Here is a 17,451-nt window from a genome sequence, read left to right as displayed (position 1 = left end):
ATCACGTTCATGGGCTGTGAGATTGTGCTGCAGGCAACTGAGTTGTGATGTGGTAATTAGGGTGCACGTACACTGAATGCTCAGTCTAACACCTTTCAGTTGCCCAGAGTTGCATGGCATCATGTCAACAATCCCAGAAAGAGCATAAAATGGAAGTGCTGAAAGCAAATCAGTAATATGATTATGTGCATATACATGTTACTGGGATTTTAGAACCAAGTCGTACACTCTATCTGTTCTATGCAGCGGATAATGAAAAGTTTGCTAATTTAATTTACGAACCCAGGTTGACAGGACCAAAATGATGAAAATTATCACTGTCTTGGCCAACAAAGAACTGAATTGTTTTAAATTGCAGTACCCTTTACAAGGCAAAACATTAAAAGGGCTATTTTGAAACACACCGCATAGGCTGTACACTGTGTAGTCCTGTTATAAACTATTGTCATGTCAACAACAAAAAACACTTGACTGTTTCCAGATGTGTTCTAAAATAACTGCAGAACCCATATTTACCCTTTCCTTCTTTCTTTTTTACCTCCTGAAGAGAATTGCCATTATGGTAGAAGTTCATTACATTGATTACTAAACATGCAAAATACTTGTGAATGTGTGAACATGACGGAAGTGAAAAGCAGTAGCTCCGCACACCCAAAGTAATTACGCTGACATCTGTTGAACTTTGACAGAACTACATGCACTTAACAATTTGAGCGAGTGTGAACATCAGATGCAGACCTCTACTTGATGCTTTGGAACTGGCATCTGCATTGTAGTGAGAGGAAAGCCGAGAAAGGTGTATAGCTAATGCTGTGGAAAGGGAAAAAAGTTTGGGGGGGGGGGGGGGGGGGGGGGGGGGGGGGGGGGGGGGGGGGGGGGGGGGGGGGGGGGACCGGCACCAATAGTCAAGTGCAGGAGAGAATTCAGTGGTAAATGTTATATACAGTATATTTACTCCTCCATACTGTATCAGTTGGAATGCATATCTTTAAAAATTTCTTCAATCCTGCAATATTCAAGAGATTACTTTTTTTTCCCTTTCAAATTTAAAACATTTTCATTTGCAGAGTCTTGGTCTTTCGTTCCCCTGAGTGCACTTGAACTTCTTTTGACTATTGTGCTACAAAAATGTGTGTTTCATGCTTGAACATAAAGGGGTCTTAACTTTGTTGATTATGTGATAATTTGCAATAATTTAAAAATGTGTGTTTCATGCTTGAACATAAAGGGGTCTTAACTTTGTTGATTATGTGATAATTTGCAATAATTTGTGTAGATGAGTTCTGTATAAAAGCCTTCTACCACAAATATTATCATAATCGTAGGTGGAGGAGGTTTTATTTTGTAGAAATGAGTATATTGTAAATTTATTTATTTATTTCTTGCTACATTGATAAGAACAGCAGAGCCATGGAGGAAACTGACTGTATCTTTACAGCACACTCACCATTACATGGTAAATACTGTGACGTGCAGCTGCTGTATAAACCTATGGAATAATGTTTGTAATATGTAATGCTCTTTTTAATAGCCCACACATTATTTAAAATTTATTTTACAGCGCTACCCTGTAATGTGGCAAGGGCTTCTTGCTCTGAAAAACGACCAAGCAGCAGTCCAGATGCACTTTGTGTTTGGAAATCCACATGTTGCACGAGACTCCCTTCCATGCAATTCAGATGGCAGCACACCACCTCTCAGGATAGCTCAGCGTATGCGACTGGAACAGACGCAAGTGGAGGGTGTAGCCAGAAAAATGCAGGTATGCCTTTCTTAATTCACATAATACTGTTGCCCCCCATGCATAATTGTCATACAGCCTTTATGAAATTAATTAACTACTATTATATTTCTATAGAACAATAGAATTTAAAAAGAAGCAACAAAGAAGAGACTGTGCTAACCTGGTCAGAGAAGCACAACTGCAGTCTCTCATGAACAGTTAATTTATCCTTGTACACTTAAGAGAGAAAGAGAGCTAGGAGGGAAAAAAATCAGTTTAGATAAATGGAAACACCTGAAAATAAATAGAAAACACTGAAGGTGTGTGTGTGTGTGTGTGTGTGTGTGTGTGTGTGTGTGCCGCGCGCGCTGCGCGTAAGTAAATGACTTTTTTAAAATTATTAATACCTGTAATTTTTGTTTTATCTTCCGAACGCTTTCTTTGAAGTTCTGTCTTTAGTTCTAATTTACACTCACGTGTGTACCTCACAATCCATTGTAATGCTCATGTTGAAGGATACTTTGTACTATTTCTAGTAGTCATTCCATTTCCTGTTCCCATTCGCAAATGGAATGAAAGAACTTGATTAACTGCCTGCTTGCATGTCACTGCTCATGCTCTAGTCTCCCTAATTTTATCGTGACAGTTCCTATTCAAGACGAAGATTGGAGGCATCATTCAGCCCTTGTTACTTGTTTCTGGTAATACTTCTATATTGTGAAACTTATTCTTTTAGAGAAGGATCTCGAGCTTTCCGTCTATGCTTTGGATACTGTAGTGGGGCTATGCTTTGGATACTGTAGTGGGGAAGGGAAAAAGAGAAGGAATTTTACTATTTGAAATCGTACAGAATTTGAAAGATTTACAGTGCTAAGCAAATTCACTGGGCTAATAAAACCGATCATCTGTTTAGTCTGCATTTACATTGTTGATAGGTATTTATCTTCTTGAACAAAAAATGAAGCTTTCCCGTCTGCTAGCTGAAGAAGAAAATTTGTCAGCAACATGTATTTTTCTTCTGAGAATCAAATGAAAACAGGTCATTAGACATAGATATTATGAGTTTTAAAGCATCACAACTATACATCTATAAAAAAAAAAGTAAGCATATTGAAATACACAAAGAAGATATGAACAAATAAACCTTGTATTACATTGTACTTAAATAATGTGCGAGTACAGTGAGGTTTATTTGCTCATATTTTCTTTATGTGGCTCAAATATGCTTGTGTTTTCTGTATAGATATATAGTTGTAAAATGGTTACATGTCTTTGGAAATAAAGCTGTAATCTCTCACTGATATTCTGTGAACTAATCTGTTCAGTTTTAGTCTAAAGAGCCAATTTACAATGAAATATATAATAAATATTATTGCGGAACATAAATATTTTGTATTTCAGTTTTTAATGTGTGTGTTTTCCTCCAAGTGCTGAAAGAAATTCTATCAAAGCAATTAAGATGCTCATTTAGCACTGAAAAGGTATTTGTGTTACTGGACATAATTGTAGTTACGACAGTGCTCTGTATGAGTAGTGGATTGACAGCTATCACCATGTTGGGGTGTCTTTCAACATGTTTGTGTGGTCATGAGGTAATGTACCTTCTAGTTGTCCATTTTGATGACTGAACCATTTTCTGTTACCTCCCTCTAAGATAATGAGTCCCATTTACATTAGTGTATGCAGACATATCTTTTATATTACATTCTATGTATAATTTTTGAAATTCTTTTGTCTGAAATTTCATATTTCTAACATGTTAGTACGAATAAACTTCATAAACAAAGTACTGTACTTACACATATATAAAATGACTTTAAATGTAAGACAAACCCCCCCCCCCCTTTTTTTAAGAGGCTCCTCGAGAAAAAATTATTTTTAACATATTCTGACTGATCAAAATTACAGACTATTTTATTGACATAAAGTATCTACCAAAAAGTTAACATTATACTTATTCTAAACACATCACTTATTGGTTGTCTGCATTTTGGTAATACAAGGAGAAATAAAATAAACAAAAAGAAATGGCTTACATTAATTTTTCCAAATGTTTTCTTTTCTACTTTTTTTCCTTAAACACTGTAGTATCAATATTTCAAATCGTCGTCGTCGTCGTCCTAGTATCACAGCTGTGAAATTTATATCTTCATTCTCACAAATATTTGGCTGTTTCTTCCAAATATGTTGCTATTTCTGAGATTATTGTTACGGTGGGACCTGAGAACATAGCTGTTTTTCTGAGTGTGTATTGCATTTCTTTCCTGTTCTGATGTGAGGATGTTAATGTCTCTTGCTTCCGAACATATCACCTGCCCACCGCTCCCTCATTTTCTGTGTACAACCAGCTGACACAGCCCCCTTTTCTTCCGATCATACAGCATGGCAAGCATTGACAACATTGCAGCAGGAAACATGTAAGTATGCCAGAGACCCCTATCTAGACTTTTTCTGTCTCCTGCAGAAATGAATACTATTGGTGACTATTTGTCCAATTTTATAGTCAGTACAATCTTCTTGGTAACATACAAAATTTGCTGCTCACTCATTGCTTCCCCTCACGACAACCATCCTAGCTGTCAGCAAAACTGGTGTCTCTGTTCCCCTTCGAACCCTGCCACAGTGCTGAGCTTGATCAACTGGGAAAAACTGACTGAAATACTTGCTAATGTGCAGGTGATATGCACAACACCAACTAATACGTAAATAAAAATGACATTTACAATTCATACCCATTCTCAAACTAACGATCATTCTGCGATCTATAATTGGAGTCACAAATGATGGCGGTCAAGTTTAGGCTTGTTTTGTGCCCCTAAGTCAGGTATTCTCCAACAGCCAATGAGCTTTCAGTAGTGTTCTAGCGCTCTGCTGTGATGTCGTACCCAATGTGAGCATTAAATATGATCGTAGTGAGTTATTTAATGAACTTTTATTCCATTTGTTGTGAGTTGTCATGGCTGATGGTGGTAGTAAGCAACAAAATTCTAAAAAAGCAAGTGAGAGACATTATTTGCAGGATACATGCTTACATTAAGCATGTACCATAACTGTCACTTGGAACCAGCAACAATGCAATACCTGTCAGTTCCGTGACCTGTGCGAACTGCCGTTGTTTGTGAATCTGACTACAGTGACGTCTGTTGGTACTGGTAGTATCTCCTTGACAGGTCTTGCCGCTGTAATTTATTCTCATGATAAGTTACAGTCAGTGTAATATGATGTATTTCCTTTGTTAGACATTTCATTCAGGATTAATTTTCCTTCTTGTTTCAAGTGGATGTCATCATCGTGTACTTAAGCTGATTAAAAGCTGGAAATGTTTTTACCCTGTATTCTAATATGTGAACAGCTGATGAATTTCTCGTTTGCAACTCACTTAGTAAATCATTTCAGTCCCTCATAACCAAATAATTCTGAATCAACTAATGTTTTTTGTAGGACAGCATTCCCATTTTAGAATGGCACCTTTACTTAAAATGCACCATTTTTTGTATACAGTATCCAGTGCTTTTTTTCTAAAAAAAAAGTTTGAGGGTACTCAGACATTGGATATAATGCAGCGAAAATTACTTATAACTGAAGCATGGGGTACCACCTGTCTGCTTTTAGCCATAGCGTCATCAACACCATCACGATAGCGGGACCGTAGAGACATTTATCGGTAGCTCGGCATTTGAGTGCATGCGTATCCGTTTAACACTACCGTCGCCCACAATTAGCAGGCGAGGGCACTACATGCTTGGTTCAATCCCGCGTCCGGCCATCCTGATTTAGGTTTTCCGTGATTTCCCTAAATCACTCCAGGCAAATGCCGGGATGGTTCCTCTGAAAGGGCGCGGCCGACTTCCTTCCCCATCCTTCCCTAATCCGATGAGACCGATGACCACGCTGTCTGGTCTCCTCCCCCAACACAACCAACCAACTACATGCTTGTCGAACTGACTGCCAGCAATTCAGTTGTCGAGAATGGTTGTTGCTGCTTCGAAATGCTTGAAACAGTCAATGACATCGCTTTTCCCACCAAAAACTGCACTGGTATAATTCATATTGCAATTACAAACACGAAAAATATGAAATAAAAAGTTTACATCCGTGAAATAAATCTTTGGCACTCTTCTGAGTTCTCAACATCGTAAAAAAAATTACTTTGTCAATGAAAAAGTTTAGGGGTACGCTTCCCCCAGCGTTCCCCCAGAAAAACAGCACTGACAGTATCCATACATGTATGGGAATGTTTATTGCAACCATGTGTGAGTAGACTTTAATGGTGTGTATTTTATTGTAAATACAATCCCGGGAGTGTGGACTGACTAACTAAATGTGTTACTGAGCCTAAAGCCACACCACTCACATGAAACTGAAAAGAATCCTGTGTGCTTGAAAACCGATCTCATTCATGAGCAAATAAATAAGCAAACCAATAATTTCACTCTCAGTGGACTTGTCAATGTGAACTGTATGCAAAAACTTAACTATGTTAAAAAGAAACAACAACTAATTGTAATGTTGGCCTGTATAAGAATGTAACCTGAAACACACAGAAAATTTCTGCTCTGAAATAGGGCCCTTGTAAAATAAAGAAACTGACAGGACCTACTTCTGCAAAGAAAACGAAACAGTCACGTATTATGAAACTCACCTGCACAATAAAGTACCGGCAGAAACAGCAACACAGCAAGACTCCACAACAGCTAAAAAAAGTACTGCTGAAAACTAAATACAGTTGGTCCAGGTAAGTTGGGTTCATAATCTTGATACAGAATGCCAATGAAACATATGACTCAACATTTAAGTTCCAAAATATCAGTTAGGAAGGAACTTATCAAAGAAAACAATAGACTCTAATATGAAAGTTCATTTACTCTAATAATTTCCATGGTACAGGAAGTTAACTCAGAAGGTCAATCAGTAGAATAATTATCCAAAACTGGACTGTGGTGAAGTGGACCAACAATACAAGTCTACAAAAATGAAAATAAACTTTTTACCACATCAAATAATACCTTGTTCTTCATTTCAAAGCCTTTTTTATGTCCGTATGCTATCCAACCATTGTTCTGAGTCATCACTCCTCATTGTAATAGATCTGCAACTCACATAGTTCTAAAAGCGCTTCCATGAATTAAACTGTACACTCAACGAAACCCCACCTGCTGCACGCCACAGTTATCCACTACTGACTGTCAAAGATTCTATAATTTCATAGTGCTGCCATCAGAGAAACAGATACTGTTGACTAAAACGTTTCTCTGACTACTGTTCTTATCACTTTCTTTTACAAATGTTAACACATCCATTAACATCATCAAAAAATAGCCATCTTACACCTGTTCAGATACAACAAAAATTTGTAAGATGATAGAATTTTATGCTATTTTCTCCTGTGTTTCATGAAATTGTCAAATTTTATTAAGAGAAATAGAATGTTGTAGTGGCAAGTTCATGATTTCTTGTATATTTCTTGCACGAGTGCCGCATGAGTCAGTGTCGTGATTTTTCAAGCAACATCTATACTGTATCAAGTACTTCAGTGTATTGGGAAATTTTGATCCTGATGGGACAAGAGTATCATTTGCCAAACCATGCTCTTCTGAATTCTTCAAAACAAATCTACACTTACCTCAGTAGCCAAATCTTTATCTCTAAATATAGGACGACTCCTATAAATGTAAGACTACCGTTATATACTCTACTAAACAACACAAAAATGCTGACCTCGGCAGCAGTACTTTTGATGTCCCTGTATTTTTCATATGACGAATTCTGGAAAAGCTTAGTCATACAGTCAGCTAAATGTAGTGCTCAGGATTCAGGGAAGAGGAAATAGAACTGACAGGGTCTTATTTTAACTATGTGGTTTCTCTGCCACACATGATGAGAGATGTATTTCATTTGTCAGATGGCAAAGAATAATCTAAGTGACAAGAAAGAAATTCATCCGAGAATCACCTCACAACAACATAAAAGTTGTGATGGTAATAAAAGAGAAACCTATAGCTCAGAATTGAGATACACACAGAATACCTAAGTATGCACTGTAAAGGTAGGACATGTGGTTGGCTGTGGGCCTAATGAATGAACCATCCCAGCATTTGCCTGAAGTAACATGAGAAAACCACAGCAAACCAAAATCAATATAGCTGGCCAGAGTGATCCCTTTATCAGGTCAATACCATAACCGTTCACGGGTGCATTTTTGTCTTACCGAAAATAATGATTTTGCTATCCTATTAGAATTGTGATCAACTGATTATTTTTGAGAATTTTATTTTTGTGATTTAAGACCAAAAACTATGGTGGTACATACATCACCAAGACATCTTTTTGAGGTATTAAAGCTATGGTTGGTAAATGGATTTCCCTCTTCCCTTTTGTGAGCTGTTGTGTGTTGCCATTATATGTAAAAAAATAATGAACAGTGTTTTCTGTTTTTATTTTAAGTTTTCTTTTACTTTGTTTAAAAATTCGATATTAAAGTTTACGTACCACAATGTGGAAACAGTCGTATAAACTTTCTCATGCATTAAAAGTATGAGTTGATACAGATCACAATAATGTATATTGTACAAGCAAAGCAATGTGTTCAGACAACAGTAGTGATCCCATGACAAACAGAAACTGATTGTAGCAGTCTTCATGCACCTGATGCAATGTGCTACTACAAGATGTCAGGTGTAGACAGAGGTGATAAGACATATTCTTAAAAGGTTTGGGATACCCTTAGTTGGTGGTAAACATGCTTCCCAAGTACCACATGACAGATTAATTTTGTGGTAAGTTTACTTCTCAAGCCCCTTCCAGGAACTAGTTTGGTGGCAACCATATTTCCAAAAAAACTATTAAACCACCTTTATTTGATGGGATATATGCTTCCCACAGTCCTGAAGGCTATATTTCATAACAAACAGAAACTACAGCTGGTGCAGCAGACTGCCACTAGATACCAGGAGCATACAGAAGTGGTAACACATATTCCTTTAAATGCTGTAAAGAGATACATATAGTAGGAAGTATATCCTCCATAGCTCGTGAAAGGGTTAACAGATGCGCCGCCTCATTTGGTTGATCCCTGTTATACAAGTATCTTCTGAAACTAATGATATAAAAAACATAGTTTTTTCTATTCATCACCACTTGCACTAAGGATTTCCGCTGATGACTTCTAGGTCATGTTCGTTACTTAGTTAATTTCAGGTTACGTGGATCACTTGCACAATAAATTGTAATGGCGAACGAGTCATTTTACATGCACATCACAAATTTTTAAATGTGGCAACTTGCTGAGCATTTGTAAAGTTAGTTATGTAATGGGTGCGTCTCCCAAGAGTCGTCAGGTGCATTTTCTATCGTGTTTCAGCAGATATTTGCAATTTTGGTTTTGCATTGGATAGTTGAAGTCAGCCTTAACAAATAGTGCTCGTCACGTCTTTCATATGATACCGAGTGTCGACGGAAAGAGACAGTTTCTGTCCCTGTACAAACAAAATGATTTTTAAAATGAGATTTTACATGCCCATTTGATAGAGCAGTCCCAGATTAGTCTAGTGCAATATTTGTTTTATTGATACATAGTGACGGGGACAGTTAAGTGCGAAGTATAACCAGTACTCTAGCAGCGACACCACTGCCCTGGCCAGTGCTGACTGTTACCAACAAGCATGCAGCACTACTACGTTGCCGTGGATGCTGCTTATTCTTCATGTTTTATTGTTCCTGTTAATACATACCAATAAAATGAATATTGGACTAGCTAATTTGGGAGCACTCTGTCGAATGGGCACGTAAAATTCCAATTTAAAAATAATTTTGTTTGTAATGAGAAACAAACCAACACTTTCTGTTGACACTGGGCGTTGTATGAAAGACATGACAAGCTGTAACTATTCGGGATGATTTCAGCTACACAATGCAACAACAAAATATATTTAATTCCTACCCACTGCCGTTCACATTTACAGTAATGGAAATTCTTCTGCGGATTAGAAGGAGCTGTCAAGGAGAAACTTTTGCTGTTTGTTTTCAAATTTTACTTTATTATGTCAGATATTTTGTATCACTGAGTAAGGTATCAAAAATTTTAGTTGCAGCATTGTGCACTCCTTTTGTTGCTGAAGACTACCTTAATGTGGAGTAATGAATGTTATTCTTCATTCTGGTATTGTAATTATGTACATCATTGTTCCTTTTGAACAGCAGTGGATTATTTAAAACAAACATCACAAGAGAATTACGAAGAAATGGTCCGAATACCAACTCCTTAAACAGTTGTCCACAAGATAATGGGTGTGGACCACATATTACTCATACACCAGGTTTTTGAGCATTGAAAACTTCTGTTCTTAAAGATGAGTTACCCCAGAACATTATTGAATGAAAATATGCAAAATATGTCAGCTTGCTGATTTGTCCCTCCACAAGATTTGCAATAATTCTAAATACAAAAGTGGCTGAACTAAGTTGTTTTAGGAGTTCCGAAACGTGTTTCTTCCAGTTTAAATTATCATCAATATGGATTCCTAAGAATTTTGAAGTTTCCATCCTATGTATTATTTCCTCATCATATGTTAGACTTATCGAAGGTGTGGTACCCCTAAATATATTGCATCTTTTTAAAATTGAGGTTGAGACTATTCGCAGAAAAACAGTCAATGAGCCTTTTACGAACATTCTTTACTGTTATTCCTGTTTTCACGTGTAAGCTTGGATTGATTACAATATTAAGGTAATCTCCAAAAAGAACTAATTCTGCTTCTTGTATATTAGATGAAAGTTCGTTGATATATATGAGGAACAGTAGTAGACTTGAGATTGAGACTCGGGGCCCCATACATGATTCCTCCTCCGTCAGATTCATATCCCCAGACAACATTGGTTGAGTTGCTAAGTACAACTTTCTGATTTCTTTTGGTTAGATATGACGTTAATCTAGAAAAATATTCTGATTCACAAAGTCAGATGTCCTAGATAGGCCGGATAAAATGCCAATTGGTGCTTTTTTATTATTTTATGCTTGTTAAATTTGGTGAATGATCATGTGAATGGCATTCTCAATAGAACAACTTTTCTGTTATCCAAATTGTCATTTGCTGAGGATATTTTTATTGCTCAGATGAGTTACCATTCTAGAATTCATCATCTTCCCAAAAAGTTTGGAAAATGACATAATCAATGAAACAGATTGGTAGTTATTGACATTTGTCGTATCACCTTACTTACAGAGGGGGGTTCGTAGTGGGATATTTCAATGTCTCTGGAAAAATGCCTTGCATTAGAGATGCATTGCATGTTTGAGATAAGACAGGGATTGTTATTGGGAACAGATCTTTCGTACTCTATTGGAAACACCGTCAACACCAGTTGGTATTTTATTTTGAGAGAATATATAATTTTCTTAACTTCAGAAGCAGAAGTTGATGATGCATCCATGTGATTGAATTCTATGAGAGTTGCTTTTTCAACATACTGCTGTGATTTCTCTCTTGAACTGTTTGTCCCTCCACTTTTTACTATATTTAAGAAATGATTATTAAATATATTTGCTACCTGTGACTCATCATTTATAGCTCTTTATGAAGATGCTGCTATGCCCCTTGTGATAATTCCTGTATGTCTGGACAACCAATTTCTGAGCCACCAACATTCAAGTGTGCTCCATATTTCATTCCTGTCCTCCCCTCTGCCAGCTTGGAGGGGGGAGCACTACACAGCAGTACATCACTATCATGCACTGCCCTTCAGATACTGACATATGAATTTCTTTCAAAAGCAGTAAACCTTGATCATGTATTGAAATGCGACCAGGCATTGTAGTTAACTCCTTGGATTATTACCTAGGACTCTTTGAGTCCTCCAAGTAATCTTTAATTGTGTCATTTGCATTAATTGTGAAGAATGTTTTAGCTGCATGTTCGAACAGATATATTTTAGTAATATCTTGCACTTCCTTGGGCAGTTTATTGTACAATTTTATCCCTTGATAGAAAATAATGTTTTGAGCTTTTTTGTTGTTTTTCCTGGGTAAATGTAAGTTCATACAGGCTCTTGTTCCATGATTCTGTATAGAACTATTAGTGAAATACTTAGCAATGTTATCCCTCATATGCACCACACATTGGTAGATGTACTCACATGGTGTAGTAAGATGCTCAGTTTTCTAAATAGCTCTTTAAAAAGAAACCAACCAACTACTACTTCTAGTTATTATTCCTTCTTTTTTTTTCAACTTAAAAACTCTCACGTTTCGTGCCTTTGCTCCCTAAAAAATAATAATCCTGTGGATAAGAATTGAGTTAACATAGGAATGGTATAATATTGTAAGATGTTGTCTATTGCAAATGGATGGTAAAACTTGTATAAACATACAATTACTTTGGCAAGAGAGAAGGTATGATGGTAGTAAGGTACTCAGAAGCACCTGTCAGTTGGTAAAGTTTTTTCTTTTATACAAACACCATGGCAGGACATAACGATAGGTACTATTTTCTATCTTCTGCAACTTGAATGCGAAATGATTAGTCTTGAAAGATCTCTTCCTGTTAATGATAATTACCTCTTCTCTATCATAGTACAGCAATGCCGATGATGATGTGTTTTGAGGATTATTCCCAAGATTTGCTCCAATAGTTCATGGAGCACATAGAGGGAAACAGGTGTACGTGAAGCTCGTAGAAATAACGTACTTTTCTTTCATGAGCTAGATAAATTTTTATTGTTACTTACATAGTTGTATGTTACAAGCATTAAAACCAGAGAGGTGTTGTAAAAAATCTGAAGGTACATTGTTTTTTTTTTTCACCCCACTGCTTTCTCAGATTACATTAGTGTGGCATAATATGAACTAATATATCTTTTGCTCATTCAACTGGCACCTGAATTAGTAAACCTTATAGGTACCCACATAAACCCCTCAAGAGCATAACATGCTGATGACATCATTTTTGCCAGTGTCTCTGTATGCTCATTCTGTGTTAACTGGTAATCAGTATTCGTCCGTAATAACTTTGCGCTTGATACACAATCTATAGATTTATCATCTATACCTAATGTGACAGAGTTGTTTTCCCTCTTATTCCTAAAGTGTATACTGTTTCTTTTCTTTATGTTCAATAACATTTATTACATCCTGTCTAACAGCGAACATCCTTGAGGGTTTCAGTTTTAATATCTAATTGGAGCTCTGGGTTTAACCAGTGATTAGATGTTGCTGTAATCAGTGAAGAGAACCTTTTTTCCATGTCTAATACTGTCTCAGAAGCCTTTGATATATCCAATATACTACTGTGGAGAACACCTGTGTTTGTGTTTTTGTTTGACAGTTGTTTTACTAAAAACGTATCAGTAGCAGATGTGAGGACTGTCTCTCTACATTTTTCAACCTGTTTTCCAGTTAAGACTGGAACCACTTGTTCATTGTTCCTCTTAAACGTCATGTTTAGTAGTATTTTATGGGCAACAGTGCTAAAGGACCTTGGACAAGTCTAAGGATATGCCCGAAACACAGTCTTCCCTGTTACGAGCTTCAAGTACCACTTTTGTGAACTCAATTACTTTTCTTTAGTAAGGGCGCAACTCATGTGTGATTTTAGAACTCTGAAAAATTTCTGAACTTACACTGGAACTCCATCTAAACCTGCTGACCCTTCATATTTTTTAATTCTTGTATTGTTTTTCTGACTTCAGGCTCTGTTGTGGGAAACGTCGTCATTGTGCTTGCTGTGAAGGTCATTGTGAGTGCTACATGCATTTAGGAAAATTTTGCTGCAGCCTCTCAGCAATACCAGAGAAATACTCTTTCACAAACTTTACCAATTCTTGAGGGTTTTCATTTATCCTACCCCTGTCTTTGATATGTATGTAATTAAAATTGTGCCTGCCTTTTCCAGCTTTTTGTTTTATGACATCCCAACACTCCTTTGATTTCATTTTTTGCTATAAATATTTGTTATCGTTGATCTCATCATGATGAGAGAAGTACTCTCCTATGTATGTTTTTATATCAGTGATGGTAATCTAAGAACTGTGGATTAGTGCATTGCTTTTTCAAAGAACTGAGAAATTCAGATGCACAGGAGGACTCTCTAATAGCCACAGTTATATATTTATTTTCTTTATCTGCTGCTGTAGATGTGGCTACTCTCCTCAAAAATTAATTGAAACAGTACGCAGAGTGTAAATAACTTAGCATCTACATTGTTTTCCATGTACATATATTGCTGCAACATGAGATGACCTTGAATTGATTTACAATAGGTAATTTTTTTCCAATAAATGTTACATGGTTACAGTAAAAATGTGTGTTCAGTGCACATTCTAGAAAACTGGTGGTTACTAAAAGTATATTTTTACCACGGTGACCTTGAGGACAACATGAATCAGAGTGACAACAGGATATAAATTTTCAGTTCGAGAAGTAAAAGCTATTCTTTGCAGCATTTTGCCATAAAAGAAATTTGTTTATATGTTTACCTTTGAACATGAGGGCAACTATATTTCTAGATCTCTCTTTCGTACTCTTCTCAATTTAAGCTCCAGCAGATGCCAAATAAATATTGATTCAATTTTTGGTAAAGAGTCGCAGTTCATGGCTATTGGCACCTGTTTTGCACGGCTGTATATGTACTTCTATCATAATCGTATGAATTCATAATAGTCAGCTTTTTGGTAGCTCCAACATGTTTATTTCATAATTAGATCAGAATTAGCACAGTTCTTAAACATATTTTGTCTTTATTTTTTCAGATTGATCATGAACACTGCATGCTCTTGGCTCTACCATGTGGCCGGGATCATATGGATGTGTTGCAGCAATCAAATAACCTACAGACAGGTTTTATCACATATTTACAACAGAAACAAGCTGCTGGAATTGTGAACATCGCAGCCCCTGGCTCTCAGCAGGTATATTATTACATCTGTTTGAGGATGATTTAGTGTTGTGTAGAAGTAAAATTTATTTGAAACCAGCTCTGGAGAATGCTTGGGGTTTACACACATTCTCGAATTATTAGTTCTGTAGTGTGTTAGGTCCTATTACCTCAATGTTCTGATTACGCAATACATTTAACTACTTCACATATTTTGTTGTCTATAAACTCTTATTATCCTACACAGAGAAATCTAAGTAATAATCTATGTTGAAATTAAATTAAAGCAGAATTGGTAACAGCATAATTTTTGACTCATAAACAAGAATTAAGAATAAAAGTGAGAAGATACCTCAAAAAATAAGATTTTTATTCAGGAACAGTGTGGATTGAAGATGAAGTGGAATCTGCACTAGTGAATATGGAGATACTTGATAGATTCAGAAATGATTACTTGCTAATAACTTCCCTAAATTTGTGTATTGAGCTATTCTGAAACACTGGATGTATAGGTATAGGTAACTGTATTTAACAATTAAGTGATAGGGTAACAGAACCAAAATACTTCAAATCATTTAACCAAACTAAAATCAGTTTTTTAATAGTAAATATATTAAAATGAAAATTTGGTGACTTTCCCTAGAACTAATTGACTACTTAATACATGGCTCTTGGGTCTGACATCAGATTGTTTTGTTATCCCCACAATATTTCCTCAAGTCAACTGCATGACATCATCAGGAGGTGGCTGTTTGTTACTATTGGCAAGTAGCAGCTGCTGGTGTCTGCATTGGGATGATCTGTATGGAAACCACCTTTGAAAGTTGCACTCTTCTGTGATTGGGTTGCTTGCAGACTAATGATGGTAGAATGTTCAGGGCCTCCTATCAGGAGCTGAGCTGTATAGTCTTCCATGCACACAGCTGGTAACCGATGCTGTCGATAGTTTCAATGTGGCCAGGACCCAAGCAAAATCTAGCGAGATAGAACCTGCACTATGTATCAGTCTACCTGTTGTCAGATATACATGTTTTTCTCTGTATTTAATGGCAGCGAGTGCAGGGCTCCCGGCTGTACTTGGTTGGAATCCTGAGTCCCTATTTATTAAGGTGTACACTGTGCCAATACATATTGCCTCCTTTATCACACAGTCCCAGAAAGACCACGTCTGGACCAGCCAGATAAATCTCAAGAGCACTGCTCTAGTACATGACACTACATATGTGAAAAGACAGAAATTGTTTATTCAGATTTGTCTGTTTGGGACTGTGAGGTAAAGAGGCAATACATATTCACTCAATAAAAAGATTAATTAATAGGAATTCAGAATGCCAGTTAAGTACAGTTTGGAAACCTGCACTTGCAACCATTAGATATAGAGATAAGCAAACAATTCTGATGACAGGTACGCTGCAACATAGTGGAGGTTACATTCAATTAACAATGTTGGTTTGCCTCCCAGCCACAGTGACCCTTAGTGGCAACACTGGTTATGTGGCCCATGCTCAGAAGGCCACAGCTAGGGTCACTGTAGGGGATTTGAAATGCTAAGTAACTGAACCATGCACTTGCGACCTTCACATGAAGCTTCCATACGGATTATTGCAATGCAGACAGCAGCAGTTGCTCCTTGCTAGCAATAACTATCAGCAACCCCCTGATTATGTCAAGCAGTTCCTTGGAAGAAATATTGTGGAATACACAAAAGATGATCTGGCAGCAGACCTAAGGGCCATATATCAAATAACTTACTGATGGAACATAAACAATTATGAAAAGTATAGATCACTGCTCACTGTAAAGATGACATGAGTTGTTGCAGACATGCACAACAAAAAGACTGTTACACATCGAGTTTTCAGTCAAAGACTTCTTCAGAAAAGAAAGAAAATACATACATTCACACAAGCAGGCATACCCCACTGCTCTGCCCATGCTGCAACTGTTGCATTGAATGAAAGTAGCAATGTGCAGTGAGGCAGAGAAGGGGGAGGGATAGAAGAGTACAAGTGACAGAAGAGAAGAGCACTGTCTAGTGGAGCATACAGGAACAAGAAGGTAGCCAGATGCAATTTCAGGAGGCTGGGGGGGGGGGGGGGGGGGGGGGGGGGTAGCAGAGAGAGAAAAAGATTGGTGGGAATATTGGCAGAGAGTAGTGCACAATGAGGGTGTGGAGACATGAATTGATGGGAGGTTATAGGCCGGCGTGACAACTGTTTGCTTGCGGGTGTGGGAACAGTAGGTTTTTGTAGACTGAGGCTGGGAAACTTTAGGGAGTGGAGAATCTGTTGTAAAGATAACTCCTACCTGCTCAGCACAGAAAAGCTGGTGGTGGATGGATGACTCACATGGTGTGGGTTGTGAAGCACCACACATGCCCTTGGCCACAATTCAGCAGTGTCCATTCATGCTAGTGGAAGCTGGTCAGTAGTTGTACCAATACAAGAAGCTGTGCAGTGATTGCAGCAGAGCTGGTATATGACGTAGCTGCTTTCACAGGGGGTCTGGCCTCTGACATGGTAGGGTAAGCCTGTGACAGGACTGGAGTAGTAAGTGCTGGGTGGGTGGAATGGGCAGGAGGGAGCTGGGATTGGGAGTGGATTAGGGATGAACTAGTTTGTTGTGGAGGTTGGGTCAGCGAAGAAACAGCACTTTTGGAGAAATGGGAAGCACTTGGGTAGTACAAGCTAATTTCTGGGTATGATGATAGATAATCAAAGCATTCATTAGGGCTTCACGCATTGAAGTGGGTGGCATCCTACCCAAGACCCTTCCCACCCCTGCTAACATTTACAGTCACTCGTCCAACCTCCACATAATCCTAGTCCATCCCTGGGCCACTCCCAGTCCCAACCCCTTGCC

General features: G+C 37.5%; 1 protein-coding gene across 1 annotated transcript in view; it reads left to right on the top strand.

Moving 5' to 3' along the window:
* The window catches only part of LOC124594435 (protein split ends-like), a 364,635-nt gene that overhangs the window by 340,563 nt on the left and 6,621 nt on the right, over positions 1 to 17,451 (top strand). Inside the window, exons 20-21 of the mRNA XM_047132811.1 lie at positions 1,562 to 1,762; positions 14,465 to 14,623. Coding sequence (XP_046988767.1) covers positions 1,562 to 1,762; positions 14,465 to 14,623 — 360 coding nt within the window. The remainder of the gene's footprint in view (positions 1 to 1,561; positions 1,763 to 14,464; positions 14,624 to 17,451) is intronic.

Source organism: Schistocerca americana, chromosome 2 (assembly GCF_021461395.2).
Source record: "Schistocerca americana isolate TAMUIC-IGC-003095 chromosome 2, iqSchAmer2.1, whole genome shotgun sequence".
NCBI classification, from domain to species: domain Eukaryota; kingdom Metazoa; phylum Arthropoda; class Insecta; order Orthoptera; family Acrididae; genus Schistocerca; species Schistocerca americana.
This window is presented reverse-complemented; position numbering and strand designations above follow the sequence as displayed.